Source organism: Balaenoptera physalus (assembly GCF_965194825.1).
Source record: "Balaenoptera physalus genome assembly, chromosome: 17".
In the NCBI taxonomy this organism is placed as follows: Eukaryota; Metazoa; Chordata; class Mammalia; order Artiodactyla; family Balaenopteridae; genus Balaenoptera; species Balaenoptera physalus.
The window spans coordinates 56,494,784-56,522,680 of NC_138895.1; the positions used below are offsets into that span (position 1 = coordinate 56,494,784).

The 27,897-nt window shown below is 37.5% G+C and overlaps 1 protein-coding gene and 1 long non-coding RNA gene across 3 annotated transcripts in view; both read right to left on the minus strand.

The window, feature by feature from the left end:
• The window catches only part of LOC309647237, a 526,943-nt gene that overhangs the window by 86,559 nt on the left and 412,487 nt on the right, over positions 1–27,897 (minus strand). The window lies entirely within an intron of this gene.
• Positions 1–27,897, minus strand: part of RSPO2 (R-spondin 2) — a 176,035-nt gene that overhangs the window by 78,976 nt on the left and 69,162 nt on the right. The window contains exon 3 of one of the 2 annotated variants that reach the window (XM_082434348.1): positions 25,946–26,134. In XM_082434348.1, the coding sequence (XP_082290474.1) occupies positions 25,946–26,134 (189 nt within the window). The remainder of the gene's footprint in view (positions 1–25,945; positions 26,135–27,897) is intronic. The other variant, XM_082434349.1, reaches the window with a different exon arrangement.

Here is a 27,897-nt window from a genome sequence, read left to right on the forward strand (position 1 = left end):
GTGACCATCAGCAAGTCAGTAGAGCTATCTTTGCCTCAGTATCCTCACCTTTAAAAAGGAGGTAACATCAGGCCCTATCTCAGAGTTGAGAGAAGTCAGAGGTTTAATAGAGACAAAGATCTCAGCATAATATCTGAGAAAAGAACGTGAGCTATTATGAGTATAAAAATTTGCCAACAAGGATAGTCCAAGATGGCGGATGGAAGGAAGCTCAAATAAGGTACCAAGACACTGTATGTCTATGGGTATATATATGTATAATTATTTTAATTATATATCCTATACATTCATATAATAAATTTTAATTATATACATATGTGTGTATATGTATACATATATATATATATATACATACATACATAATGTACTACTTAAATGAAAGGCATTATCCAAAGACCACTGTCTACAGTAAACATAGTAGCTTTACCCTTGTTTAGGTCATACGGCTAAACAAACTGAATACAATTATTTGTTGAGTACCTACATGGAAAGTCATCTACTTCAAACATTCAGAGCCAAGATTTAGGAAAACTGAGATCTAAATGTAAGTTTGAATTTGCTGGGGCGGAAATTACATGCTCTTTGTGCCCTACTCCCTTCGCCATCGGATAGGAGGAGAAAATATCTGACTTACCTATATCAGATCTTTGTTCAGAGTATCAAATTAAAGATGAGAACAAAAAGAAAAGGTTAAAAGGTACCACATAAAATGTGTATTACTTTCTAGAGCCAAATAAGCCTAACCTTCAACAAATACTGCGTCAAACATGCAGCACCCCCTTCCAAGCACTATAAAGATGTTCAATTTATGAAGTGCAGTAAACATGGTCCGTCATGGCCGTTAGGGCAGTGACCACAAGGATGGGAAAAATCGTGGCCTGAGAGTAATTTTAATTCTCAAATTGCAATTAGGTAGGATGAATGGACTCAATCCAGAAATGTATACATTGCTTTTCAGATAATTATAGAATTCTGTTTTATATGCCAAAAGTGCCCTTTATTTCAACTTCACAGGATATATATGCTATCAAAAATTGTTTTCTCCTGATTTATTTTAACTTAAAGTGTTACAACACTTCTTTAAAAAAAAACCCTCAGATTTGTAAAATATGTTGCTGGGAGCTTCACTGTGACGTCTGACTATTTTAAAAATTATATCTTGCCCACCCACACAAAGAAATCTGAAGAAACATTGAGGCTTGTGTAAAATCATGTGGTCAAATAATAAGGAACTATAAAAATGTTGGCTTCATTTCTCATATGTTCAAGTGATGGATGTTTGAAATCATTCTCAAAACAACTGAAATTAAAACTTGGACACGTTTGCTGGGAATACAAAGCTAGGTGTTTAAAGGGCTTTTTCCCCCACATCTAAAGGGGATGAGAGAGAAGGACAACTACCTCAGAATAAAATAGGAAAGAAATGTGATAGTAATGAGAAAAGTTTTAAAAATTATAAACCAAATTAATATCTCTTATCAGATTTTAAATTCCTACCAGTAGCAGATCTCTCATCTTGGTTACTCCTTGTGCTTTTCCTGTTTTGGTAAGTTGTCTACCTTTCATATTAAGGTGGAACCAAGGCAGGTTAATAAATTTCAGACCTAAGAAAGACTTAGTTGAATTTTTCCAAATGTTGGAAAATGCAAATCTCTCCACCCAACTAAACAGAAAAGCATATGTAAGCTAATATATGTCTTGCCCTCCACTCAACCTCCATCCAAGGAAAACAAGGAGACTCTCTGAATCCCTTCACCCTCCAAATTGGCAAGAGCAGGAATAGGCAAACTTTTCCTGTAAAAGGCCAGATAGAAAGTATTTTAGGCTTTGTGGGCTACACCGTCTCTGTCTAAACCACTCACCTCGGTTGTAGAACAAAAGCACCCACAGACAATATGTAGGTGATTAAGCATGACTGTTTTCCAATAAAAATTTATTCACGAACCCTGAAACTTAAAGTTAGTATCATTTTTGTGTGTCATAAAATACTATTCTTTTCGAATTTTTTCCAACCAATGAAAAATTTGAAAGCTATTCTCACCTCAAGGGTCCTACCAAAAAAGGTGACAGGACTGATTTTGCCACTGGTCATAGTATGTTGACTATGATGCCTAGAGAATGATGGAAATCCATGGAGTACATTGAAGGAAAAAGGAAAAAAGGAAAGAATTTCATTTTTAAAACACCAAATGGTAGCATTAAACTTAGAGAGGCATAGTGATGTCTTATACACACCATCTGGCTGTGTGCGTAAGACAAATATCAAATGAATTTGAGGACTCTGAAATTTAGTTATTTCAACATAGGGATAATATTACTTCAGTGTTTTTCACGGTATATTGATAAATCAAAAAGGGTGACTCCTTATCAGTTAGTAATAGGTCAAAATTCCACCCTATTTTAATAAGCTTTTAATTTCTTGATTATGTGTGGCATTGACTTGTCAGTGAAGGGGTTGACTGAAGAGAAAAAAATAATTTTACAAAATAATGTTTTGGCTAAAACCTGCATCATGTTTATATCTAGTCCTATGGTCTGATATCTTTACCCAGCTCTGTTTGTGAAGGTAACTTTGATGATAAAAGTAGATACAGCCTTCACTGTGCCATGTAGTGGCAGGCAACACTTAGGCTTGTAAGTGGACTTCTCAGAACTTCTGTTATCTGCTCTGTAAATAGGAATAATACTATCTCCCTCATAGGATTGTCAGGAACAAATGAGAGAATGTACAGGAAAGCACTTTAAAAACTAAAGTGCAAAATAGATGCCTTACTTAGACAAAGGGAAACAGAGCACAAGGTAGCATCTGCCTTTAACAGAGAATGATGCTGTCAAACTTGGGTCTATCCTGAAATAATAGGCTCATTCAAGAGAGCTACCAAACCCACAAGAAAATTAAATGTAAGCTTAAAAAAGATTTCCTCTATTAAATATCCGAACAGACTTTTAACTTTCCAAATATTAGTATCATAACTTAAAATTTTCAAATATTTTATAAGTAGTATGGAAAGTCACATAGCCATGTTTACCACAGGGAGGAAAATATACATCCTAGCTCTTAGGATATCTATTTGATATAATTGTCATCCAGATCAAATAGCAAGAAAGAGTACCCTTTGAGTTTTCTCTAGAAGTTACCCAATACAATCTTAAAAGGGTCTGTCTTGCAACAAGTAGTCATGGCATTGCTACCCTAGACCAGTATATTAAACATCTGCAGTGTGAAGGTGAATAACCGTAACTGAAGTTGTTAACAGTATCTCCAATCTGGCCTACATCTTAAATCCTTGATGGTTTAACCATACTGGTGCTTCAAGTCATAATGCTCAAACTAAGACTGCTCGACTGCAGCTACATGAGGACCTCTGTGATCTTTCAAAACCACAAGTTAGTCATGTCATTTTCTTGCTTTAAAATTTTTCAATGGCTCCCTTTCACTTCCAGAATCAGTTCAAACCCTCGATTTTCAAACACAAGATCCGATCCTTCTTGATAGACATACCCATCTACTATCCTCACTTCATCACCATGTGTACCTTTCACCCTAGCCATGAAGTTTCCTTAAAACTCCCCATAGTCTCCCAGCACCCAGACACCCATGACAATAATTCTTCTCATAGTTGTTAATAACTATGTTCATTATAATCACCCTATTAAATGGAGAGCCCATGAAAAAGACAGAGCGTGTCTTATTCTATTCAGTATTCACAGGGTATGGGTACTTGACACAACAGATGACAATAGATGTATCTACTGAATGACTAACAAATTTAATATTAAATCTCTTTCAGGTTAGAATAAACACTGAAACAGAGTCCACCTCGTTTGTACAAAAATACTTAAATTATAAAGAGCTCCATTTCCAAATTAGGCACCAATTTATTATAAACGACACTGAAGCTCTTATGTCTCATTTTTTGTCTTTCTATAAGATATAAAAGTATGCATATTCCTGTAAACCAAGTAGAGATAAGGGTTGGAAAGAGAGATTGAACACAGCAGAAACTAGACTTTAAAATTCATATAAAGTCACAAAGAGATCAATATTAAAGAAGTGAATAGCCAATAGCAGATAATACTGTGTTACCCAGTAATTTCTTTATAGATACTCTTGAGAATTATTAGAACTAGAAGGTTATTATTCCAGCGTCTGTTATGTATTTGTCTAAGCTTGCAAACCTAGTTACTGCAAAAGCTCAAATCACAGCTCAGAGTTCCTTCCAATTCAGTGCTCTTTTATTTTTTTAAATTTTTTATTTTTTATAAACTTATTTATTTTGGCTCTGTTGGGTCTTCATTGCTGTGCACGAGCTTGCTCCAGTTGCGGTGAGTGGGGGCTACTCTTCGTCGCGGTGCGCGGGCTTGTCATTGAGGTGGCTTCTCTTGTTGTGGAGCATGGGCTCTAGGCGTGTGGACTTCAGTGCGTGCGGCTCGCGGGCTCTACAGCACAGGCTCAGTAGTTGTGGCGCATGGGCTTAGTTGCTCAGCAGCATGTGGGATCTTCCCGGGCCAGGGATCGAACCCGTGTCCCCTGCACTGGCAGGCAGATTCTTAACCACTGTGTCACCAGTGAAGTCCTCAGTGTTCTCTTAAAGTGATTTTCCACAAATTGATTTCTCTCCTTAGAAAATCAAATGTCTTGCAATCCTTAATGGGATTTAAACACTTAAACTGACCATTGATTTAAAAAATAGTCAAAGAAACTTTGAGATTTTTCTAATATTCAGGTTTGTAACTGTGCATAATAGTTTTGTCTACATCACATGGTTTATTTTTAGGGAACAGTATAATGAAAAGAATATTCCATTGGAGTCAGTAACTCAGACACTTAGGCCACCCTGCTACTGACAATTGTATGACTTTGGGGAAGCACTTCTTTCATAAGCCTCAATATGCACATTTGTTGGGGTTGGGAGGAGAGGGAGAGAAGAAACAGAATCAATTAGGTTTCTTCCAGATCTATGTGTACAGTTTTTAATTAGTTTAAGAGAACTTCTACATGCCTGACAGAGGCCTCGTAGGGTTGTGAACACACACACAGGTTGGTCAGTGAAAGTGTTTACTAATTCAACAAAACACCTCTTTTAAGAACTATTTGAAATATGCTGTTATTACTTGCTTTCCTCAGCACAATGCAATAAGCTATTGCTTACTTTTATCTGAACTTTGTTTACAGACTGAAAAGATAGGAAATAGTTCACAGTATACCCAATTTAAATTAATAGAAAAGAACCCACAGCTAACGTCATGTTCAATGGTAAAAGCTGAAAGCATTTTCTCTAAATATCAGGAACAAGACAAGCATGTCCACTCTCGCCACTTTTATTCAACATAGTTTTGGAAGTCCTAGCCACAGCAATCAGAGAAGAAATAAAACAAATCCAAATTCGAAAATAAGAAGTAAAACTGTCACTATTTGTGGATGACTTCATACTATACATAGAAAATCCTACAGATGCTACTACAGAAAACTACTAGAGCTCATCCATGAATTCGGTAAAGTTGCAGGATACAAAATTAATACACAAAAATCTGTCACATTTCTATACACTAACAACAAAAGATCAGAAAGAAGAATTAAAGAAACAATCCCATTTACCATCACATCAAAAAGAATAAAATACCTAGGAATAAACTTACCTAAGGAGGCAAAAGACCTGTACTCTGAAAGCTATAAGATGCTGATGAAAGAAGTCGAAGATGATACAAACAGATGGAAAGATATACCATGTTCTTGGATTGGAAGAATCAGTATTGTCAAAATTACTGTACTACCAAGGTAATCTACAGATTCAATGCAATCCCTATCAAATTACCAACGGCATTTTTCACAGAACTAGAATAAAAATTTTTTTAATTTGTATGCAAACACAAAAGCCCCCAAATAGCCAAAAAGAATCTTGAGAAAGAAAAACGGTGCTGGAGGAATCAGGATCCCTGCCTTCAGACTATACTACAAAGCTACAGTATTTGAAATATGGTACTGGGGGAGGGATGGAGTGGGAGTTTGGGGTTAGCAGATGCAAACGAGTATATATAGAATGGATAAGCAAAAAGGTCCTACTGTACAGCACAGGGAACTATATTCAATATCCTGTGATAAACCATAATGGAAAAGGATATAAAAAAGAATGTATATATATATATATATATATATATATATATATATATATAACTAAATCACTTTGCTATACAACAAAAATTAACATAACATTGTAAATCAACTATACTTCAAAAAAAATAGTATGGTACTGGCACAAGAACAGAAATACAGATCAATGGAACAGGATAGAAAGCCCAGAAGTAAACCCACACACCTAAGGTCAATTAATCTATGACAAAGGAGGCAAGAATATACAGTGAAGAAAAGACAGCCTCTTCAGTAAGTGGTGCTGAGAAAACCAGACAACTACATGTAAAAGAACGAAATTAGAACATTCCCTAACACCGCACACAAAAATAAACTCAAAATGGATTAAAGACCTCAGTGTAAGGCCAGATACTATAAAACTCTTAGAGGAAAACATAAGCAGAACATTCTTTGACGTAAATCACAGCAATATCTTTTGAATCCATCTCCTAGAGTAATGGAAATAAAAATAAACAAATGAGACCTAATTAAACTTAAAAGCCTTTGCACAGCAAAGGAAACCATAAACAAAATGAAAAGACAACGTACAGAATGGGAGAAAATATTTGCAAATCATGCAACTGACAAGGGATTAATCTCTAAAATATAAAAAACTCATACCACTCAATATCAAGAAAAGCAAACAACCCAATCAAAAAATGAGCAGAAGACCTAAATAGACATTTCTCCAAAAAAAGACATACAGATGGCCAAAAAGCACATGAAAAGATGCTCAACATTACTAATTATTAGAGAAATGCAAATCAAAACTACAATGAGGTATTACCTCACACTGATCAGAATGGCCATCAATGAACAGTCTACAAACAATAAATGCTGGAGAGGGTGTGGAGAAAAAGGAACCCTCCTACACTGTTGGTGGGAATTTAAATTGGTACAACCGCTATGAAGAACAGTATGGAGGTTCATTAAAAAACTAAAAATAGAACTACCATATAATCCCACAATCCCACTCCTGGGCATATATCTGGAGAAAACTATAATTTAAAAAGATACATGCACCCCAGTGTTCACATAAGCGCTATTTACAATAACTGAGACATGGAAACAACCTAAATGTCCATAGAAAGATGAATGAATAAGAAAGATGTGGTATAGGGATTTCCCTGGTGGCACAGTGGTTAAGACTCCGCACTCCCAATGCAGGGGGCCCTGGTTCGATCCCTGGTCAGGTAACTAGATCCCACATGCATGCTACAACTAAGAGGTCACATGCCACAACTAAGGAGCCCACCTGCCACAACTAAGGAGTCCACCTACTGCAACTAAGACCCGCATGCAACCAAATAAATATTTTTTTAAAAAGTATGAATGGTAGCAAATATTTAAAAAAAAAAAGATGTGGTATACTTATACAATGGAATATAAATCAGCCATAAAAAAAGAATGAAATAATGCCACTTGCAGCAACATAGATGGACCTAGAGATTATCAAACTAAGTGAAGTAAGCCAGACAAAGACAAGTATATGATATCACTTATATGTGGAATCTAAAAAAAAATGAACAAATGAAATTATAAACAAAACAGAAATAGACTCACAAACATAGAAAACAAACCTGTGGTTACCAAAGGGGAAAGGGAGGGGAAGGATAAATTAGGAATTTGGGATTACCATATACACACTACTATATATAAAACAGGTAACCAACAAGGACCTACTGTATAGGGTTAGGGTTAGCACAGGGAACTATACTCAATATTTTGGAATAACCTATAAGGGAAAAGAATCTGAAAAAAATAGATATATATGTACATATAGCTAAATCACTTTGCTGTACACTTGAAACTAAACACTGTAAATCAACTATACTTCAATAAAGATTTATGTATCATTCACACACAAAAAAATTTAATAGAAAAGAATCACCCAATTATCCTCATTATCATCAATGCTGGCTCATTAAAAGAATTGAAAAGGGCTGTCACTTGGTCAATAGTAACCTATCAGGTTGCTCCATTATACCACCACCTTCCTAGATAATCATCTTTAGCATTTCATCAAGCAATTTGTTTATCTTTAAATGATTTTAAATGCTAAAAGTAGTTAATATAAATGTCTTCGTAAAATGCAAAAATAGTTTCAACTTTTAGCTTACCTGTTCCACAAATTTATAAAGTGATCCCTCTTTCAAACAAATTGAAAAGCATTCCAGGAAGCATTTCGCGCAGGAACAATGAACTTGGGTTGTCAGCAGACACATGTTCCTGTATCAACTCCACTACCAGATTTTGAACAAGTGATTTAACTTCTCTAGGACTCAGTTTACTTGCTTCTCACAGTCATGTATCTACTTCATAAGCGGTTGAAAAGACTTAACCAGAAGCAAAGTGCTAAATAAGTCTTCATTATTACTAGTAAGCACATGGTGGCTTTCACAGAAGAGAAGCTAACGTTACTGAGCCCTCCCTCTCACTCTCAGAGACCCCAGCCACCTGGGATATGTCAATCATCCAATTCATATATATTGAGCCCCTAATTAGAACGCCAAGTTCTTGACTAGCTGACCTCAGCCAATTAAACTGTGGAGCTGGTGAGACCAAGCTTTTAGATACAACCCCCTAAAACTAAAATCAGTTGGCAAATGTTTTATCCCAGTCATAGGTGCATCAAAATATAGCCAGCTCTCTTGCAGAGATGGCTTTTATTGAGAAGAAAGCATAAGAATCGAGAGATTCAGCAGGTAATCACATCTCAATTGTCTTCTGATAAGGGGACAAGAGGGCCACGGTTTGTGGTCCCTCTAAGGAACTATTCTTTAACCTTATCAAGTTCTGGTCAGGTTATTAACTGGCTAGGAGCAGCTCTTTCAATGTCAAGCTACTTTAGGACAATAAGCTTTCTCCAGCAGGCAGTAACCTGTTAACCTTCTGTAGAATGGCCCCCAAAGCAAGGTCCCTCTTCAGGGAAGAAACCAGCTCAAGAAAGTACTCTTTCAAAGAACGCCAACTGAAAGTGAAGACCTCACCCCTGCCCCCCCCCAAAAAAAAGACAGATTCTAAAACTTATCTAATAATGTGATTTTTGTTATTTTCTTTTCTCCAAGAGAAGCAGAAAGGTATGGTTAAAGAAACACAGGAATTAGACTCAGCTCTGCTTCATACTGTGTGTCCTTGGGTAGGCTTCTGAACCATTCTGAGCTTATCTTTTCAATGGTAAAATGCAAATATTTATCTGCGACATAGGATTGTTAAGAGAATATTGGAATAGCCATTCCCACCCAGAGTTTGAGAAGAGGGGCTAGGCTGGAATAACAAAAAGCAGTGATTTCTGAAGGCATTCAGAATCCCAGAATGTTAGAGCAATGGTTTCATAGACTCCCTTAGTTTTTACAGATAAGGACACTGGGGCTCAGAAAATGAGGCTCACCCATTGTCAAAGAGTAAGTTAGAATACCTGATTGATCTCCATTCTTGAGCCAGCTGTAGACAACGCCAACAGAAGGCCCCTCTCTGCCTGAGTAGTCACCATGATCCCGCTTTTCTGTCAGTTAACACTCCCCTGCTCTTGCCTTCAAAGTCTGGTCCAAAGTAAAGGTTTACAATGCTTCTACTCATGTAGAAGCCACATTTCAATCAGAATCTTTTGTCAAAACCTTTATCCACAAAATCAAAACATAAGGGAATTAGATTCTAAGATATCAAGACACAGTTATAAATTAGAATACCGTATGTGCCAGAATACTTGGAATCTTAGAGAATTAGGAAGAGGGAGTTATGAGAAAGGGAAGGAGGCAGAAAAGGGGTCAGCAGAGAGCTGGGAGCATTAGAAGCCTGACCTGACAGCCAGTGTATTCTACCATGGTCAACTTAGTAGAGTCCATGTCAGATATATGATTAGTGATTTTGATATTGATAATTAATGAGGGACGTGGGGGAAAATACACATTTCTTCACAATATCCTAATATGCTTAGAGGATATTAAAACGTGTCTTTTACTAAAGGCAAAGCCTTCTACTCCCGAATTAGCGACAGATAGAGACAACATAATTATTACACTGTAGCAGTGATTCCCCAAGTGTAGTCTCTGAGCCAGCCATGGCAGCATTACCTCGAAACTTGCTAAAAAGGCAAGTTCTAGGGCACCACTTCCGACCTACCAAATCAGAAACTCTAGGGGAGGACCCAGCAATCAGTGTTTTTACAGATGATTCTGATGCAGCCTTCAGTTTAAGAACCACCTCACTTTACTCCCTTGCTGCCACTAGAGAATATTCTAAAACAAGTAAAGTGTCTGCCCAGCTTACGGATTCTCCATCCTCATCTTCCAGGATTCCACTCTCAAACTTTATGTGCCAACTCTCAGCTGACTGTCTGCTATGAATGTCCTTTTCCCTCTTGCTCTTACTCACCCTACTCCTCCCTTTGGGATCATTTCAGATAATAATATACTCTCTAGGAAATCTTAAGACTCACCCATCTCCAAGTGCACATTAGCTGACATCCATGGGTTCCCTGAGTACCCAGTGCATCGCTGTCACAATTCGTACCACATTGTATTCCCTTGCATTTTATTCTAAAAACACACATCTGCCCCTGCATAGTGTAAGAAAGGTATGCATTAAGTGTTTGCTACATTTATACACTTTATTAAGCAGTCTAAACTATCTCCCAAATTATAGCGTGCCCTCTCTTTCCTCACCACATAAATACATACTATTGCACCGGGAAAACTACCCAAGTGCCCCTTCATTATTACGCTTCCTTGACTGTAGTGCAACTTCTACTCCAAAATAAAGAATATGATAGGCTCCTTCAATGATCCCTAACCCATTTGCTAGTTTGCTAAAGATCAAACCTAAAGTAAAATATCTCTAACACAATACATGATTTAGAACATTTCTGGTTTAAGTGTAATCAGAATAGCCCCTAAATTTGAATATTATTTTTAGTTGGAGCAGTAACAATCATTTATCATCTCCAGGTTTCCCATCAAGGTCTCATCATTGGCACTTTCACACATCATACTCATCCATTTCCTCTGGACCCCCTAACTCTTCACTACTGACCTAGCTATCCAGGCTAGATGCTGAAGGAAGGAGAGAATATAATTAAGTTACACAATTTCCATACCCTTTCATGACTGTTCTCACTTAAACACTAACCTCTCCCTTCTCTTACCTCTCTTATAATTATGTGACACACCAACCCCATTTGCCTGTGTGCTTCAGCAGCAGTTTAGGTAATAGTGCTATATATTACTGTTGTCTAATTCTGTATCAGTTTCACATGCAACCCAACTGTGTATTCAGTCAATTTGTAAGTATCTGCTAAATAAAGACATTCTTTAGTTTTATTTTACTTCTCCTGTAATCCCACAAATACTGAGGTTACATCAACATATTTGTTAGAGGTCTGCATCTTCACAGATCTTTAAACAATTATAAAGACTTCATGGTACTCAGAGTAATTATATAGGTCCCCTTATTTGGAGTTCACAATTATCCAGATTTGATTTAAAACATCTTAAACATATTTCTGTTAATTCTAAATACCTTGATCTTTTTTCAAATGCATCATCACACTGCATGATTCAAGAACGGCAGGGGTTTCCAAAAGGACTCAAACTTGACATGCAGTAATTCTTTAAAAACACCTAAACACTGATCTTGGGGTTCACAAATTAAGGGATGGTTATACTTAACTTTGAATTTTCTTATACATTCAAAATTCCTAGTTTTTAAACCTATGTCTTTTCATTTCAAAAACAAACTATAGTATTCTCCTGGCTCAAAAGACATTTCTCACAAAGTGCCAAAACAAGGGCAGAATCATAAAATATAGCAGAGTGAAAACAAAAGTAGCAAGTTCACTGGATACAGAACTGCAAAATTTCATTTCCATAATTTTTTGCTTTCAAATGATTTTTTAAAATATACTGCCTCTGGCAAGACAATTATATATATTATTTTCTTATACATAAAAAATTTTACTAGTCCATTTTCTTTCACTTCAGCGTATTTTTGATCCCCCTCCTCGTACATGAATAAAACAAAAACCTTGACTAACATGAGGTAGATACTTTTGCCTTTTGATTAAGGCAACAGAATCATTAAAGAGACAGAAGAACATAGGATCCAAAAACCTAAGTGAGGAAATTAGCCTTGGACATTAAACAGTTGTTTAATCAGCAAATTTAGCACATAAGGTCTGCAATGACCTAGTCCCCACCAATCTAACTAGTTTTTTAGTTTTCTGATTTTACAGTGGAACTGCACTCAACCCCCTGCATCTTACTTCACAATGAATGATATTTTGTGCATCTCCATACCTTTCCATGTGTTTTTTTTTCCTTTTTTCCACCTATAATACTTAATCCTAATAATTCTGCAAACACCCACAGTTTTTTTTAAGTGGTAGCTCCTTCATTGCTGAAATCCACCCAACCATTAGAAAGTGCATTTTACTTAGTTGGTAACTTCATCCATAGAATAGAAATACCATAATCTACTTTCCACACTTATTTGAAAAATAAAATGAGAAAAAGTACATCTAATAGAGTAGCTGGCACAGAATGGAAGCCAAATAGTTAGCAGCATTTACTACATAATACACTTTACTTAACTATCTTTCCACTAGACCAGGCTTTCTCAACCTCAAAACTACTGACATTTCGGGCCAGATAATTCTTTGCTGCAGGAGGCTGTCCTCTGCACTGTAGAACGTTGAGTGGTACCCATGGCCTTTGTCTACCAGATACCAGTAGCACACTTCCACTTGTATTAACCAAAATGTCTCCAAACACTACTAAAATGTTCCCTAATGGGCAAAATCACCCCTGGTAGAATGTCACTGCACTATGCCATAAGCAACTCAAGGACAGAAACTAGTTATTACTCATTATTGCACCTCCAGGTATCTAGTACCAAAGTCAGCACATAGTAGGTATTCAATAAATGCACATCAGTAAAAACTACAATCCTCCCATCTAGCACCATAGATTAATTTTACCTATTTTCGAAAAGTATGTAAATGTGTATATTATTTTATAGCCTCTTTCACCAAATGTTATAGTGTGAGATTTATTTATGACACTTCATGTTGCCGTAGTTCATCTCTACTTCTATATATACTTTTTTTTTTTAGATTTTTACTATTTTCCCAGCTTTTTACAGTTTTACATCCATATCTAATTTAATAGTAGTTGGTTTTTTTTTATTTATTTATTTATTTATTTATTTATTTATTTATTTATTTATTTATGGCTGTGTTGGGTCTTCGTTTCTGTGCGAGGGCTTTTTCCAGTTGCGGCAAGCGGGGGCCACTCCTCATCGCGGTGCACGGGCCTCTCACTGTCGCGGCCTCTCTTGTTGCGGAGCACAGGCTCCAGACGCGCAGGCTCAGTAATTGTGGCTCACGGGCCTAGCCGCTCCATGGCATGTGAGATCCTCCCAGACCAGGGCTCGAACCCGTGTCCCCTGCATTGGCAGGCAGACTCTCAACCACCGTGCCACCAGGGAAGCCCTATATATACTTTTTTAAATACTCTATTGTTTGGACATTTGAGTTGTTTCCAATTTGTAGCTAGTATGATTAGTGTCATCATGAATAATCTTTTATATGGTTTTGGTTACAAGTCAGGATAGCAGTTTTGTTGAAGAAAGAGAAAGGGGAGTGATTGGGAAGGATATAATGAGGGTTCCTGGGGTACTGTTAACATTTCTTCTTGAGTGGTGGTAACATACGTGTGTCCACTTTGTGATAATTCATTGAACGCTCCATTTATGATCTGTGAACATATTCTGTGTTATACTTCACTTGAAGTTTTTTATTTATGTTACTAAGAAAATAGTTGTGCAATTAGAGGAAAAAAGAAGGCCAAGGATTCTGGTAGATATTCTGCAATGCCAATATTCATGAGAAAAATAAATGTTTACCTTCATTTGTATCAAAGAAAAGCATATTAAAACAAAAAAAAATGCATTTTATCCTTTTTGTCACTAATACCCAGTGTTGGTGAGATGCAAGGGAAAATGTCTGCTATTAGTAAAGACGTGAATGAGTACAACTTTCCCAGAAGACCATTTGGTAATATATATCAAAAGTCTTTAAAATATATGTTATGCTTGTATCTCAATTATATCTCAGTAAAGCTGGGAAAATATGCTATGTTTAAAAGCTTATCTTATGAAAATAAATCAGAAAAAATGTGTAAAACTATACATGTGTGTATAAGCAAAAGAATCTATATACAAGGAAATTCTTCATATAACTGCTTATAGTGGTGAAAACTAAAAGCAAATTTTCAACAGATAATTAGCTAGATTATTATGGTATATCCATTCAGTAGAAAACATGCAGTCATAATCACATGAAAAAATGTTCATAATTCATTAAATTAAAACAAGTTACAAAACAGAATGATGACTCATTTGTAATGAAAGAAAGACATAAATATGCACAGAAACAAAATGTCAAGAATAGAAGCCAGAGTATTACTCAGCCATAAAAAAGAACAAAATAATGCCATTTGCATGGATAGACCTAGAGATGGTCATACTGAGTGAAGTAAGCCAGACAGAGAAAGACAAATATCATATGATATCGCTTATATGTGGAATGTAAAAAAAAAAAAAAAATGATACAAATGAAATTATATACGAAACAGAAATAGACCCACAGACCTAGAAAACAAACTTATGGTTACCAAAGGGAAAAGGGTGGGAAGGAATAAATTATGAGTTTGGGATGAACATATACACGCTAATATATAAAGTAGATAACCAATAAGGACCTACTGTATAGCACAGGGAACTATACTCAATATTTTGTAATAACCTATGAGGGAAAAGAATCTGAAAAAATAGATATGTATGTATAACTGAATCACTTTGCTGCACACCTGAAAGTAACACAACACTGTAAATCAACTATACCCCAATAAAAAATTTAAAATTATCTAGAGAAAATTATAATTCCTAGCTATATTTAAATGTTAATCTGAGCAATAAATATTATTGTATATATACACAGGTGTGATTATTAAAAAAAAAATAGAAGCCAAAGTGTTGACTTTTGTTATCTCTGAGTAGTATTTATTTTTGTTGTTGCTTTTTATTTTTTTAAAGGTCTATGTAATTTCCAAGCTTTCTGCAAGGAATATGTATAACAATTTTTAAAATTAAGCTTTTTCATGTAAATGCATTTATCAATGAATGAGAAAGAAAATATGAGAGAAATCTCACCTAACAGTATCAGAGACAATAGCAACTCAGTGTTGTAGTATGTTTTTTTCCACACTACGCTGCAAATGATTATTGAATTGGTTTTTAATAAGCATGTTTGAATTTTATAAGATCCACACTGTATGGACCAAGAAGCCAACCTCAGCCAACATTTTATAGAGCAAGTCTTCCTTTGGAAGAAAGGTTTTTCTTTACAATGAAATCTTACTTTAGTGATTAGGAAATAGATGAGCAAGTTTCACTTAGAGGATTTTTTAAAACTACTGTTGCTTGAAGTATAATCTTCTCTACTGTCTAGCATTAATCTTCTAAAACAAAAAGTCAATATGATTTCAAATTCTAAGTTTGTGACAGCTTTTCCAATTTAAATCTGTCTCATCCTCTGTATGGAATACAAATAACAATGCAATATATGCCAAGCATCTATGAAAAAGAGCCAATATTACTAAGAACGAACCATAATCATCTGAAGTCATATACTGAGAATTAAGAAATAATTTTCCACTTTCACTTTGCTTCACAGGAGCCTTGTTAATAAGCACTTCCCACTTATACCAGATAAGTAATGATTTCTAGGTCAGTAAACTGCAACATCGATTGCATTCACTTACAATAAGTATAACCATAGCAAACCCATTTTCACATGTAGATTCTCTTTCCAAGGCTCACTTACAGTCATTGCTCTCCTCTCCATTTCTGAGAAAAGGGATCAACTTAACCAAAATGTTTGTGTTAAGCCCTGCCTTGGGGTATCTCTCTAAGGAAGTCCCTGTTGATAAGACTATGAGGTATTGCTGAATGACTACCCATTCCAGTTTGCCCAGGACAGCCGTTCTTTACACCCAATGTCCCTGCATAGTTATTAACAGCAGCCACTTTCAATCCCCAATGTCCCAGGTAGAGTAATAAATTATATGGTCACCCTATTGTCCATACACAGTGTGTAGAGTGCTAGGCATAGAACTTGGAATAAATGCCTGGAGCTATCTACACTCTTATCTTCCTTGTGCACTGATAGTCTGGAATAAAAAACACACAATATTCATGGGCTCAAATCCACCCCCTATAGGTGGTCTAAAGCAATCTGAACAGGAATCCATTTCAAGATGGACACATCCTCCTATGAAGGTATGAGGATACACGTTACTAGCTAGCCCAAATCATACACCTTAAGGATAAGGTACATATTTGAAAAAAAATGGCCAATCTATTGATACTCTACGGGAGCTGTACCCCTCTAGTTATTAATCCAAACAATTCCATAAAATGGAAGTCCAGAGCTTCGGGGCAAGATGGCGGAAGAGTAAGACGCGGAGATCACCTTCCTTCCCACAGATACAGTAGAAATACATCTACACGTGGAACACCTCCTACAGAACACCTACTGAACGCTGGCAGAAGACGTCAGACCTCCCAAAAGGCAAGAAAATCCCCACGTACTAGGGTAGGGCAAAAGAAAAAAGAAATAACAGAGACAAAAGAATAGGGACGGGACCTGCGCCAGTGAGAGGGAGAGGTGAAGGAGGAAAGGTTTCCCCACACTAGGAAGCCCCTTCGCGGGCGGAGACTGCGGGTGGCGGAGGGGGGAAGCTTCGGAGCCACGGAGGAGAGCGCAGCTACAAGGGTGCGGAGGGCAAAGCGGAGAGATTCCCGCACAGAGGATCGGTGCCGAACAGCACTCACCAGCCCTAGAGGCTTGTCTGCTCACCCGCCGGGGCAGGGGGTGGGGGCTGGGAGCTGAGTCTCGGGCTTCGGTGCTAGCCGGGAGGGAGTCCGGGTAAAAGCCTGCAGCTGCTGAAGAGGCAAGAGACTTTTTCTTGCCTCTTTGTTTCGAGGTGTGCAAGGAGAGGGGATTCAGAGCGCCGCCTTAACGAACTCCAGAGACAGGTGCGAGCCGCGGCTATCAGCGCGGATCCCAAAGCAACAGGGGCGCAGAGGGAAAAGCGAAGAGATTCCCACACAGAGGCTTGGCGCCGAGCAGCACTCAGCAGCCCGAGAGGCTTGTCTGCTCAGCCACTGGGGTGGGCGGGGCTGGGAGCTGAGGCTCGGGCTTCGGTCGGATTGCAAGGAGAGGACTGGGGCTGGCGGCGTGGCACAGCCTGAGGGGGGCTAGTGCGCCACAGCTAGCCGGGAGGGAGCCCGAGAAAAAGTCTGCAGCCGCTGAAGAGGCAAGAGACTTTTTCTTGCCTCTTTGTTTCACGGCGCGTGAGGAGAGGGGATTCAGAGTGCCGCCTAAACGAACTCCAGAGACTGGCGTGAGACGCGGCTATCAGCGTGGACCCCAGAGGCAGGCGCAAGCCGCGGCTAACAGTGCGGACCCCAGAGACGGGCAGGAGACGCTAGGGCTGCTGCTGCCGCCACCAAGAAGCCTGTGTGCGAGCACAGGTCACTCTCCACACCGCCCCTCCCGGGAGCCGGTGCAGCTCGCCGCTGCCGGGCTCCCGTGGTGCGGGGACAACTTCCCTGGGAGAACACACGGCGCGCCTCGGGCTGCTGCAACGTCACGCTGGCCTCTGCCGCCGCAGGCTCGCCCCGCCTCCTCCGTACTCCTCCCTCCTCGCGGCCTGAGTGAGCCACAGCCCCCGAAGCAGCTGCTCCTTTAACCCCGTTCTGTCTGGGCGGGGAACGGACACCCTCAGGCGACCTACATGCAGAGGCGGGTGCAAATCCAAAGCTGAACCCCGGGAGCTGTACGAACAAAGAAGAGAAAGGGAAATCTCTCCCAGCAGCATGAGAAGCAGTGGATTAAAGCTCCACAAACAACTTGATGTGCCTGCATCTGTTGAATACCTGAATAGACAACGAATCATCCCAAATTCAAGAGGTGGCCTTTGGGAGCAGGATATATTAATGTTTCCCCTTTTCCTTTTTTTGTGAGTGGATATGTGTATGCTTCTCGGTGAGATTTTGTCTGTATAGCTTTCCTTTCACCATTAGTCCTAGGGTTAGGTCCGTCCGTTTTTCTTTTTTTTCTTTTTTTTTTTTTTTTTACTTAAAAAAAAAATTTTTCTTCCTAATAAATGTTTTCTTAATAATTTTTTCCTTATTTTCTATTTCTAGAAATTAAAAAAAAATTTTTAATAAGTTTTTTCATATTTTTTATTTTAAAAAAAATTTTTTTCTTAATACATTTTTTTCTTAATAATTTTTTTCTTATTTTTTATTATAAAAATTAATAAATCTATCTTTAAAAATTAAAAAAAAATTTTTTTCTAAATACATTTACTCTTAATAATTTTTTTTCTTATTTTTTATTATAATAGCTTTATTTTATTTTATTTTATCCTCTTTCTTTCTTTCTTTCTATTTTTTTCTCCCTTATACTCTGAGCTGTGTGGATGAAAGGCTCTTGGTGCTCCAGCCAGGCATCAGGGCTGTGCCTCTGAGGTGGGAGAGCCAACTTCAGGACACTGGTCCACAAGAGACCTCCCAGCTCCACGTAATACCAAACGGTGAAAATCTCTCAGAGATCTCCATCTCAACATCAAGACCCAGCTTCACTCAACGACCAGCAAGCTACAGTGCTGGACACCCTATGCCAAACAACTAGCAAGACAGGAACACAGCCCCATCCATTAGCAGAGAGGCTGCCTAAAATCATAATAAGGCCACAGACACCCTAAAACACACCACCAGACGTGGACGTGCCCACCAGAAAGACAAGATCCAGCCTCATCCAACAGAACACAGGCACTAGTCCCCTCCACCAGGAAGCCTACACAACACGCTGAACCAACCTTAGCCACTGGGGACAGATACCAAAAAACAATGGGAACTACGAACCTGCAGCCTGTGAAAAGGAGACCCCAAACACAGTAAGATAAGCAAAATGAGAAGACAAAAAAACAAACAGCAGGTGAAGGAGCAGGGTCAAAACACACCAGACCTAACAAATGAAGAGGAAATAGGCAATCTACCTGAAAAAGAATTCAGAATAATGATAGTAAAGATGATCCAAAATCTTGGAAATAGAATAGACAAAATGCAAGAAACATTTATCAAGGATGCAGAAGAACTAAAGAGGAACCAAGCAACGATGAAAAACACAATAAATGAAATTAAAAATACTCTAGACGGGATCAATAGCAGAATAACTGAGGCAGAAGAACGGATAAGTGACCTGGAAGATAAAATAGTGGAAATAACTACTGCAGAGCAGAATAAAGAAAAAAGAATGAAAAGAACTGACAGTCTCAGAGACCTCTGGGACAACATTAAACGCACCAACATTCGAATTATAGGGGTCCCAGAAGAAGAAGAGAAAAAGAAAGGGACTGAGAAAATATTTGAAGAGATTATAGTTGAAAACTTCCCTAATATGGGAAAGAAAATAGTTAATCAAGTCCTGGAAGCACAGAGAGTCCCATACAGGATAAATCCAAGGAGAAACATGCCAAGACACATATTAATCAAACTATCAAAAATTAAATATAAAGAAAACATATTAAAAGCAGCAAGGGAAAAACAACAAATAACACACAAGGGAATCCCCATAAGGTTAACAGCTGACGTTTCAGCAGAAACTCTGCAAGCCAGAAGGGAGTGGCAGGATATACTTAAAGTGATGAAGGAGAAAAACCTACAACCAAGGTTACTCTATCCAGCAAGGATCTCATTCAGATTTGATGGAGAAATTAAAACCTTTACGACAAGCAAAAGCTGAGAGAGTTCAACACCACCAAACCAGCTTTACAACAAATGCTAAAGGAACTTCTCTAGGCAAGAAACACAAGAGAAGGAAAACACGTACAACAACAAACCCAAAACATTTAAGAAAATGGGAATAGGAACATACATATAGATAATTACCTTAAATGTAAATGGATTAAATGCTCCCACCAAAAGACACAGACTGGCTGAATGGATACAAAAACAAGACCCATATATATGCTGTCTACAAGAGACCCACTTCAGACCTAGAGACACATATAGACTGAAAGTGAGGGGATGGAAAAAGATATTCCATGCAAATGGAAATCAAAAGAAAGCTGGAGTAGCAATTCTCATATCAGACAAAATAGACTTTAAAATAAAGACTATTACAAGAGACAAAGAAGGACACTATATAATAAGCAAGGGATCGATCCAAGAGGAAGGTATAACAATTGTAAATATTTATGCACCCAACATAGGAGCACCTCAATACATAAGGCAAATACTAACAGCCATAAAAGGGGAAATCGACAGTAACACAATCATAGTACAGGACTTTAACATCCCACTTTCACCAATGGACAGATCATCCAAAATGAAAATAAATAAGGAAACACAAGCTTTAAATGATACATTAAACAAGATGGACTTAATTGATATTTATAGGACATTCCACCCCAAAACAACAGAATACACGTTTTTCTCAAGTGCTCATGGAACATTCTCCAGGATAGATCATATCTTGGGTTACAAATCAAGCCTTGGTAAATTTAAGAAAATTGAAATCGTATCAAGTATCTTTTCCGACCACAACGCTATGAGACTAGATATCAATTACAGGAAAAGATCTGTAAAAAATACAAACACATGGAGGTTACACAATACACTACTTAATAACGAAGTGATCACTGAAGAAATCAAAGGGGAAATCAAAAAATACCTAGAAACAAATGACAATGGAGATACGATGACCCAAAACCTATGGGACGCAGCAAAAGCAGTGCTAATAGGGAAGTTTATAGCAATACAAGCCTACATCAAGAAACAGAAAACATCTCGAATAAAGAACCTAACCTTGCACCTAAAGCAATTAGAGAAAGAAGAGCAAAAAACCCCCAAAGCTAGCAGAAGGAAAGAAATCATAAAGATCAGATCAGAATTAAATGAAAAAGAAATGAAGGAAACAATAGCAAAAATCAATGAAACTAAAAGCTGGTTCTTTGAGAAGATAAACAAAATTGACAAACCATTAGCCAGACTCATCAAGAGAAAAAGGGAGAAGACTCAGATCAATAGAATTAGAAATGAAAAAGGAGAAGTAACCACTGACACTGCAGAAATACAAACGATCATGAGAGATTACTACAAGCAACTCTATGCCAATAAAATGGACAACTTGGAAGAAATGGACAGATTCTTAGAAATGCACAACCTACCGAGACTGAACCAGGAAGAAATAGAAAATATGAACAGACCAATCACAAGTAACGAAATTGAAACTGTGATTAAAAATCTTCCAACAAACAAAAGCCCAGGACCAGATGGCTTCACTGGCGAATTCTATCAAACATTGAGAGAAGAGCTAACACCTATCCTTCTCAAACTCTTCCAAAATATTGCAGAGGGAGGAACACTCCCCAACTCATTCTACGAGGCCACCATCACCCTGATACCAAAAACAGACAAAGATGTCACAAAAAAAGAAAACTACAGGCCAATATCACTGATGAACATAGATGCAAAAATCCTCAACAAAATACTAGCAAACAGAATCCAACAGCACATTAAAAGGATTATACACCATGATCAAGTGGGGTTTATTCCAGGAATGCAAGGATTCTTCAATATACGCAAATCAATCAACGTGATACATCATATTAGCAAACTGAAGGAGAAAAACCATATGATCATCTCAATAGGTGCAGAGAAAGCTTTCGACAAAATACAACACCCATTTATGATAAAAGCCCTCCAGAAAGTAGGCATAGAGGGAACTTTCCTCAACATAATAAAGGCCATATATGACAAACCCACAGCCAACATTGTCCTCAATGGTGAAAAATTGAAACCATTTCCACTAAGATCAGGAACAAGACAAGGTTGCCCACTCTCTCCACTATTATTCAACATAGTTTTGGAAGTGTTAGCCACAGCAATCAGAGAAGAAAAAGAAATAAAAGGAATCCAAATCGGAAAAGAAGAAGAAAAGCTGTCACTGTTTGCAGATGACATGATACTATACATAGAGAATCCTAAAACTCCCACTAGAAAACTACTAGAGCTAATCAATGAATTTGGTAAAGTAGCAGGATACAAAATTAATGCACAGAAATCTCTTGCTTTCCTATATACTAATATGAAAAATCTGAAAGTGAAATTAAGAAAACACTCCCGTTTACCATTGCAACAAAAAGAATAAAATATCTAGGAATAAACCTACCTAAGGAGACAAAAGACCTGTATGCAGAAAATTATAGGACACTGATGAAAGAAATTAAAGATGATACAAATAGATGGAGAGATATACCATGTTCTTGGATTGGAAGAATCAACATTGTGAAAATGACTCTACTACCCAAAGCAATCTACAGATTCAATGCAATCCCTATCAAACTACCACAGGCATTTTTCACAGAACTAGAACAAAAAATTTCACAATTTGTATGGAGACACAAAAGACCCCGAATAGCCAAAGCAATCTTGAGAACGAAAAATGGAGCTGGAGGAATCAGGCTCCCTGACTTCAGACTATACTACAAAGCTACAGTAATCAAGACAGTTTGGTACTGGCACAAAAACAGAAATATAGATCAATGGAACAGGATAGAAAGCCCAGAGATAAACCCACGCACATATGGTCACCTTATCTTTGATAAAGGAGGCAAGCATATACAGTGGAGAAAAGACAGCCTCTTCAATAAGTGGTGCTGGGGAAATTGGACAGGTACATGTAAAAGTATTAAACTAGAACACTCCCTGACACCATACACAAAAATAAACTCAAAATGGATTAAAGACCTAAATTTTAAGCCAGACACTATCAAACTCTTAGAGGAAAACATAGGCAGAACACTCTATGACATAAATCGCAGCAATATCCTTTTTGACCCAGCTCCTAGAGAAATGGAAATAAAAACACAAATAAACAAATGGGACCTAATCAAACTTAAAAGCTTTTGCACAGCAAAGGAAACCATAAACAAGACCAAAAGACAACCCTCAGAATGGGAGAAAATATTTGCAAATGAAGCAACTGACAAAGGATTAATCTCCAAGATTTACAAGCAGCTCATGCAGCTCGATAACAAAAAAACGAACAACCCAATCCAAAAATGGGCAGAAGACCTAAACAGACATTTCTCCAAAGAAGATATACAGATGGCCAACAGACACATGAAAGAATGCTCAACATCCTTAATCATTAGAGAAATGCAAATCAAAACTACAATGAGGTATCATCTCACACCGGTCAGAATGGCCATCATCAAAAAATCTAGAAACAATAAATGCTGGAGAGGGTGTGGAGAAAAGGGAACACCCTTGCACTGTTGGTGGGAGTGTAAATTGATACAGCCACTATGGAGAACAGTATAGAGGTTCCTTAAAAAACTAAAAGTAGAACTACCATACGACCCAGCAATCCCACTACTGGGCATATACCCTAAGAAAACCATAATTCAAAAAGAGTCATGTACCAAAATGTTCATTGCAGCTCTATTTACAATAGCCAGGACATGGAAGCAACCAAAGTGTCCATCATTGGATGAATGGATAAAGAAGATGTGGCACATATATACAATGGAATATTACTCAGCCATAAAAAGACATGAAATGGAGGTATTTGTAATGAGGTGGATGGAGTTAGAGTCTGTCATACAGAGTGAAGTCAGAAAGAGAAAAACAAATACAGTATGCTAACACATATATATGGAATCTAAGGAAAAAAAAAAAAAAGGACATGAAGAACCTAGTGGCAAGATGGGAATAAAGACACAGACCTACTAAAGAATGGACTTGAGGATATGGGGAGGGGGAGGGGTGAGATGTGACAGGGTGAGAGAGTGTCATGGACATATATACACTACCAAATGTAAAATAGATAGCTAGTGGGAAGCAGCCGCATAGCACAGGGAGATCAGCTTGGTGCTTTGTGACCACCTAGAGGGGTGGGATAGGGAGGGTGGGAGGGAGGCAGATGCAAGAGGGAAGAGATATGGGAACATATGTATATGTATAACTGATTCACTTTGTTTTAAAGCAGAAACTAACACACCATTGTGAAGCAATTATACTTCAATAAAGATGTTAAAAAAAAAAAAAAAAAAGGAAGTCCATACAAATCTCCTCTAAATCCATATGTTTCTATCTTGCTAATGGCGAAACTATTCACCTAGTCACCTTAGCTAGAAACCTTAGTATCAAATTTGATTCTCTCTTTATTCTGTGAAATTAGTTACTTACTAAGTCTCATTGATTCTATTTTAAAAGTCTCTGGAATTCATTACACAAAAACCTTTCATCAGAACACAGTTTCTCATCAGCAATTGTTACAGTAGCCTTCTCCAATTCATTTCCTGCACTTCTGCAAGAATTATCTTAAATAAAGCAATTGCTTTAATTCACTGTCTGCTCAGAACCCTCAGATAACATCCAGACTTCTTAACATTGCACTCAAGACGTTTATCATTTGCACTCAAGCCTCCCTTTTCATCTTCAATTCCAACCACACCTCACACTAAGCACCTACTACTCAATGGTTCTCCAGGGATGGTACTGCTCCCCTAGGAGGTGCCTGGAAATTTTTAGGGACATTTTTTATTGTCACAGTGATTTGGGGGAATGAAGAAGATTTAACGAGCAGGGACTAAGAATGTTAAATGTCCAGCAATGCAGGCCAAGTTGCCTTGCCAAGATGCCAATAGCACCCCCAAAGGAGATTTCTTGTTTCCCAAACACATTATTTTTACAAATGTGTCGCTTCTTCTTCCCAGATTCTATATAACCTTCCTCTACTAGTTCTGCCTTCTTCCAAAATAACATTTTCCTTGGATGATAAAATTCAAACTCTCTTCTTACCTAAAGACCTCAGCTGATTTAATAGTCATGCACACAGTGTGTTAATTGGAGATAATTAAATCACTCCCATAACACACCAGTTGCCTGCTGATCTAGTACTTAGTGTACTGAATTATGATTAAACATCTTACCCATCTGTCATTTCATTCCATGTTCCCCTTTTTTCTCCTTCTATCCACTAAAATTTGAGCTCCTTAAAAAGGGGGATATTCCTTTGGTATCTTACTCATTTTTTTAAACTCCAATTTTTACCATTTACCCAGAAGTTAAGAATAATTATATAATGAGAAGTGACTTTTGGACTAAAAGGTAAAAAATTGTACTTGCATTCCTATGTATAGAATGCCATTCCCTAATAACCTTTTTGTGGTTGCTAAACTTAGAATACTTTGAAGTAAACTAAATATTTTAGTTACACCTTTTATCAGCAGTGGTGCTTTAAATTCATGTATTAAATTACAGATTAGACTAATTCAAGTATTACAAACTCAAGTATAAGAGAAAAAGAAGCTACAGACACTGTGGTAAACTCAAGAGGATGTTCCCAATATAAAGGTATTTAAATCCCTTTAGTTTTTGATAAGTGCTGAGTGAGTATGCCTTACAAAGATCTGCCTACCATGCTTGTGTTTGAGATACATTCTATGAAAAAATACTTAGGTAATCTTAAAAAAGAAAAAGTGTGTGTATACAATATACTTCTATACAAGAGATAAAGTAAAAGTGTTCTTATACCACCCCACTTATTTTTTTTAAGTTTAAGCTTAAACTATTTCTGTAGCATATTAAAATTGTACTCTTTCTTAATCAAAATTTTCAACTTAACTCCCCCTAAGTTGCATAAACAATAAATAGGGTGGACAAAAGTTGACTGCTCACTTGCACATCTGTTCATATCTGGGGCTCGGTGTCCATAGTACCCGGATGGGCAGGAATGCAGGCACTCTCCATACTGGCGCATGCCTTCTCTTCGAAGAAAGAAGAATAACTTCTGTTGACATCGGCTGCACCCATTGTCCTTTGAACAAGACAAGCATCCCTTGCAAATGGGATTTGATACATAACTAGCTGTAAAAGAAAAAAGACAAAATACATTTAAATATGAATATGATCAGACTTCTGGTCAATGCAACATGCTGAAAAGACAAGTGTCTCTTGTCCTTTTACTTTAATCACATAGAAATGCTAAACAAAATAACCTCTGCCACCCTCCAAAAAAAAATGGTTAATACACAACCAAACTTAGAAACAAAGAGGAAACCCAGAGACAGAGTTGAGGCTGGAAGCTCAAACTGAATGGCTCATGGAGATGCTAGAGCAGACAGAGGCAGACCTCAGGGCAGGGTCCTGAGTCCAGACCAAGAAATATGCATGTAGAATCACGTTGCTATAAACTTGAAACTAACACACTATCATAAATCAACTATACTTCAATATAAAAAAGAAAAGAAATAAGCATGTAAAGAGCTGATGCTTGTCTCTATGGAGACTGGAGTCATAAAGGCTTGTGTGTCCATGGAACAAGCACTAGAAGTCCCCACTTCCAGCTGGCCAGAGAAGAGGTTTCCAACCCTGGACTGGGGCATAGAGGACGTGAGCACAGGAGAGAAAAATATAACCCATAAGAAAAAGCTACTCCAAACCTACGAGACATCCAAGTGTGGTATCCAAGTTTAAATCATCAATGTAGTATGGGGTCCCTAAGTCAAGAGGTTAACATAAAAAACTTGCCCAGACCCAGCAAAATCCACAAAGAAAAAAGTATGAAACAACCCTACAGAAATTTTCTACAATCCTGAGACCTGGGACATTCATGGAAAACCATCTTAACATCAAAATGAACAAATCACATGTGCAAGCAAACCTCAATGAGCAAGAGTCAGTCTGAGTAAGAGATTTCATACCTAAAGAATCAGAAATAACAGTACCATCTGAAAATGACTTTAAAATGAGTATCTTTAGAGTATTTGAAGAGATGAAATGACTAGAAATCACATGGGAAGAAGCAGTATCATAAAATGTGCAAATTAGAAAAGTTAAAATTCTAAAACTGAAAAAAATTCTAAGGACAAGTTGAATGGTAGACTGGGAGAGGGACTTAACTAGAAAACAGGCTTAAAGAACTGTGGCACAAAACAAGATATAAATATTAAAAAGGTAAGAAGCATGTAAGAAAAAACAGTATCTGAAATATGTGAACCTTATGAAGTTCACTACAGCTAGTGACAAAAATGGTAATTTAAAAGAAAACAAATTCTGTTTCTAGCCCTGGTATAAAATTCAGAAATGATACAATCTGAAATCCCAGTATAATTTCTAAAGTATGAAAAGTTCATGTAAGGTCATAAGCTTAAGGCCACACTGACTTCATTTTATTGAGTTAACCCACAAAAGAAATAAGAGAAGGAATAGAAAATTCATCAATTATTGAAACTTTCTGCTTTGAGACTACATCCTATTTGCCCTACATATAATCTTTATTGCATATAAAATTAATACCAAGCCGACAGTATTCATACTAGCAGCTATACAACAAAGTACACTGTATACCACACCAGTCTTTATTTATAATGATTTAACATCCACTATATTTACAACTACTTGCAGCAGATCTACATAGGTTTCAGTTCCACAACATGCTCTCCCCACTTCTCCTGGGCTCTCCCTGACTTGTTCTTGCAGCCTCTCTTCCAGAGAGATCCCCAAACAAGGGCTTAGTCTAACCTTTCAGAGAAGGGGCCAGAGAAGAACCAAGACACTCAGGACCAGAAATCATGGCCAAGATGACCCTTTGAATTGGCCATTAAGATCTACTTCTTCCCACTTATTCC